The sequence below is a fragment of the Manis javanica genome, chromosome 3, assembly GCF_040802235.1.
Source record: "Manis javanica isolate MJ-LG chromosome 3, MJ_LKY, whole genome shotgun sequence".
Taxonomy (NCBI): Eukaryota; Metazoa; Chordata; class Mammalia; order Pholidota; family Manidae; genus Manis; species Manis javanica.
The window spans coordinates 53,691,821-53,696,193 of NC_133158.1; the positions used below are offsets into that span (position 1 = coordinate 53,691,821).

General features: G+C 40.9%; 1 protein-coding gene across 1 annotated transcript; it reads right to left on the bottom strand.

The window, feature by feature from the left end:
• Positions 1–1,491: 1,491 nt before the first annotated feature.
• On the bottom strand, positions 1,492–2,375 carry LOC118970151 (keratin-associated protein 13-2-like). Its single transcript, XM_037006076.2, has one exon. The coding sequence runs from the start codon at positions 2,327–2,329 to the stop codon at positions 1,844–1,846; it is 486 nt and encodes a 161-aa protein (XP_036861971.2). The 5' UTR covers positions 2,330–2,375; the 3' UTR covers positions 1,492–1,843.
• Positions 2,376–4,373: the final 1,998 nt, after the last annotated feature.

Genomic DNA, 4,373 nt, shown 5'->3' on the forward strand with positions numbered 1-4,373 from the left:
TTTCATTCAGGCTGTGACCCTCCTTTCACAGACAGCACCTCGCCTCAAGAATACACAACAATTCTTTCATTTTCTACCTGGGCTTTTCTGAGGTCACAACTAGGAAAGCAAAAGGAACCCACTGTGAATCCTCCTTCACACAGTTGATAAGGTTCTGGGAAGTTTAGCACACATCTGGGACAACAGTCGACCAAGGGAGACGGAGGCTGATGGATAAATGCTTCTTCCTGTCGACCAGATCCTGGGCTGGACATTTCAAGAGTCATTCTATTTGTTCCCAAAAAGTCCTGAAGGTTGAATCCCCACTGCCCACCATGGTATCAACTGAAAAAATATGCCTCATTATGGGACTTTCCTCTTTGATTCTTTTACCTTCCAAACCTTCTCTTAAACCTGCACCTTGGGTTCTTGTGCCAAATAAACAGTCTGCACCCAAGTTCTTGACTTCAGCTCTGCTTTTGGGGAGAGAGCAGTCCAGGCTAAGACTAATGAATATAATTATTTGTTCAATGCTGCTCAGGTGTGTAGCTTTTAGCTTTATTCAGGTTGAGTCTTAGAGAATTATCGGGAGGTGATCCACACTTCCTTAGCCTACCTAATTCCCCACCTAAGGTCTCTGTGAATCTCCCTACATAAGTTTATAGGTGAGACTCAGGAATCCCTTAATCAGGCAGGCAGAGATCATGGTATTGTGAAATGTAACAAGCTGGAGTTAAAATGGAGTCAGCATGGCTAAGGGAAACAACTAAAATGGAGCCAGGAGGCCATCAAGGAAATGGGGTCTGAGTCTCGTGTCTCAAAAGAATGCCAGCCACTTCCCTGGGCCTACCATCTTTTATGCATTTATATGGGACACTTGCCTGATTTCAGCCATAGCAACACATCAGAAACTGAATAATGTACAAACTTCTCCACCAGCTCCAATCACAAAATGTTGAAAACAATTTAGGTAAATGAATTAACTTCCTGCTGCTTACCATTAAAAATCCTAAACTTTGTCAGCAATTTGAAGCACAAAGTAGGTTGCTACCTAAGTTGGTGTCTCCTGGATTGCAAAGCCTAAGACCCCAAATAGAAGCAACTGATTGGTTTATAGCTTTGCCCTTCTTTGGTTGACAGCAATTATGCCAACCCATACTGAGCAAAGCATCTGTCCTGGGCTTTGACTGTTTTCCTGTTTAAGGCTCATCTTTTATCTTAGCTAAGTCCACACACAGAGATACTAGACTTTCATGTGCATTTTTGTCCATGTAAAATCTCACCTTCTAAGGTATATAGTATTCTTGTGTGCCTTTCTACTTTATGTACCAATGTCTTTGTTTGACCTTTGTCAGCAGAAATGCATGCCCCCCATTCTTAGGAAAGTTTCACTAACATTGAGACATGCAAAATATGGACCTCCAGGAAATGACTACTCCCAGTAGGGAACATATTGAATGTTGACAGAAATCTGCTCACATGAATCAAATTGTTAGTGACCAAAGCCAATTTCAAACTGGGCTTTATTGAAACCACTCAAATCTCTGATTATAGAAACCATAGACAAATGATAATAACAATAAGATGAACAATATTTTTAGGTGCCAGATTACATGTATTTATTCAATTAAAATTTTCATTTTCAATTGCTCTTCAATGAAAATCCAATAACATACATTTTATCAGTAGTACAGATATTAGGACATAATTTTGGGTTACTCACTAAGCTCAGAACCTGCCAAAAATTGGTAATGCAAGAAACTGATGACTTAAGAATAAAAGAAAGGTGGTAACTGGGGAAAATGAAAATGATGATGGTACTAAGTAGAGACTTTTACCTCAATACTCAAAAAGATCTGGACCCTCAACAGATTGGTCTATAGAAACCAAAGCCACAAGTCGGCCTGTAACATGATGATTGGCAGCTTCTGGAGGCAGAGAAGATTGGGTGGCGGAATCTGGATTCATAGCCCAGGGAAGGGAAACCACAGACTCCATAACCCAGGGGTCTGAAGCCACTGGGTCCACAGCCCTGGGAGGAGAAGCTGCTGGACCCACAGCCCAGAGACCCAGAGTAAGTTGACAGGGAGGGACTGCAGAGCGTGGAGGTCCTCGGGCGGTAGCAGGACACCTGGCAGGGACTGGGCTCCACACAGGACGTCTGGCATCTGTCAGGCTCACGGCAGGCCTCCTGACAGCCCCTGTAGACAGAGGAGCCCAGCTGGCAGAGGCTGGGAGAGCAGAGGTCGGTGCTGTAGACCAGGTTGCTGGGGTAGGAAGAGCCTGGGTAGCGCAGGTAGCCCCCAAGGGAGCAGGAGGAGAAGTTTCTGGAGCAGCAGTTGTAGGACATGTTGACAGGCAACGTGAGTTCAGCTGTGTTACAGGAAACAGATTCTGAGTTTGAATCTCGGACTGTGACATTTATATATTCTGAGCAGTAGGTGTGGCATGCTATGGGATCATGGTTCTTACACTGAATTTCCTCTGCATTTGTGTAACACAGTAATCATCTCTGTAATTGCAGTTGTATTTGAATAGTTTTCTACATATTGCATTTATGGGTGCTATAATTTTGTTATAGCCAAAGCCAATGAACTACTGCTGTGTCAGAAATGCTATGACTGTTTTACATTAATGCATATCCCATCGTAGTCAGGAAAGAGTCATGGGCAGGAAAGCTTCTCCTCTGCCTTACGCTATCTGCATCTGCCTCCTGCATATCCATACCTGGTTTTGCTGGTGGAGGACTTCCTCCTAAGAGTGGGGAATAAATTCAATTTCCTTCCATTTCCGTGGATCAGAGGCATGATTCCCACCTGGATTGGTTGCTTCCTGTAATAACCCACCCTGGCACTATTTATTCCTGTTCCCCAAATCACTTGGTAATTACTTGCTGGTAATTTGTATGGCTGCAATAGAAAACTAATACACCAAGTACTACAGTTACATAGTCTGTCTCTCATCCAATGAAGAGAGACCAAAAAATAGATAAAGGAATTGAGTACAAGATGCCTAGAAACTGAAACCCCTTGCCACACATTTAAAGATAAGGTGACAAAAAAGGGCTCAACTGAAACAGTCCCAGGAAAGACCAGTTCGACCCTGCACAGCCAGAGCAAATACTTGTCTGATGAGGGGAGGAAGCAAATGAAAGTACAACACAGAGAAGTCTCGGGAATTTCAGCCATTTTTTCCTATTGCACTCAAATTATAGTCTGTTCCATTCCAGTGCCTTCACAATTAAAACTTTGCAAAATCAATTTACTTTATGAATGATGTATTTTTTTTTATCATCTACATTTATAAATAGCCAGAGCTTCTACCATGTTGAAATATTTCTAGTTTTTCACTGCACAGGCTTTCTATGGCTTTCTGGCACCTGTAGCTAGATACTACCCTGCCTAAAGGTGAAGTTCATTTTCTGGTTCTTTTTTTCCCCTGTAGAGTATACAAACCCTCCTTCTTTCTGTTCCCTCCCACCATTTTCCTTTCCTGATTTCTCTGAGTTTAAGTTTGATTTTCTCTTTGTTATTTTGGGGTTTTTTTTTTTGCCTCTGCTTAACTTTTAAGCTTACAACTTAAAAAAAAAGTTTGATAGATTTTATCATGTTGTTAGAGTAAAACCCAGCTACATTGTAAGTTTGTCCACAAAATATTCAATGTTAAAATACAACCAGTTAAATTACAGTTGACTCTTGAACAGCACAGGGATTAAGGGGTGCTGAACTCATGCAGTCAAAAATCTGCACATAACTTTTGACTCCCTAAAAAATGTAACTATTAATAACCTACTATTGACCAGAAGCCTAACTGAGAACATGGTCAATTGACACGTTTTATATGCTATGTGTATTAGGTACTGTATTCTTACAATAAAATATAAGCTGGAGAAAAGAAAATGGTTTTTTCAATTGTCACAAATCTCCAGAACATTTTCCAGTATGAGTATTGAAAAAAATCCACATATATGTGGACCCACACAGTTCAAACCCATGTTGTTCAAGGGTCAGCTGCATATTCTGGACCCAGGGAAATGTACTGTCATGCTTCATAGCAATATTTTCTGATATTATTTTCTAATAAAACTATAATATACATAACAATAATGTTAAAATTATCAACTTTTCTCAATAAAAGAGGCAGCAATTTTAAAGTAACATAATGTAGACCTTCTAGAAGAAAGAGGCATGAGGAAAGAATGATGAGTTGGTTCTTCAAGACCAGAATTTCTCCCGGCTTTGTGCCTCAGCAAGGAGGTAAAGCGCCCTACTGATACGGTGCTGTGCGTGCTATTCCTTTTCCCTTTTTCCTGTCTTCAAACACAAAACTTTAAAGTTATCTTGCTGTTGGTCAAAGGGTCTAATCAGTAATGTGAGATGAATAAGTGCTGGAGA

What these genes read in the sequence shown, in the direction of transcription:
- LOC118970151 (XM_037006076.2), bottom strand. Translation starts at nt 2,329, where the DNA reads ATGTCCTACAACTGCTGCTCCAGAAACTTCTCCTCCTGCTCCCTTGGG.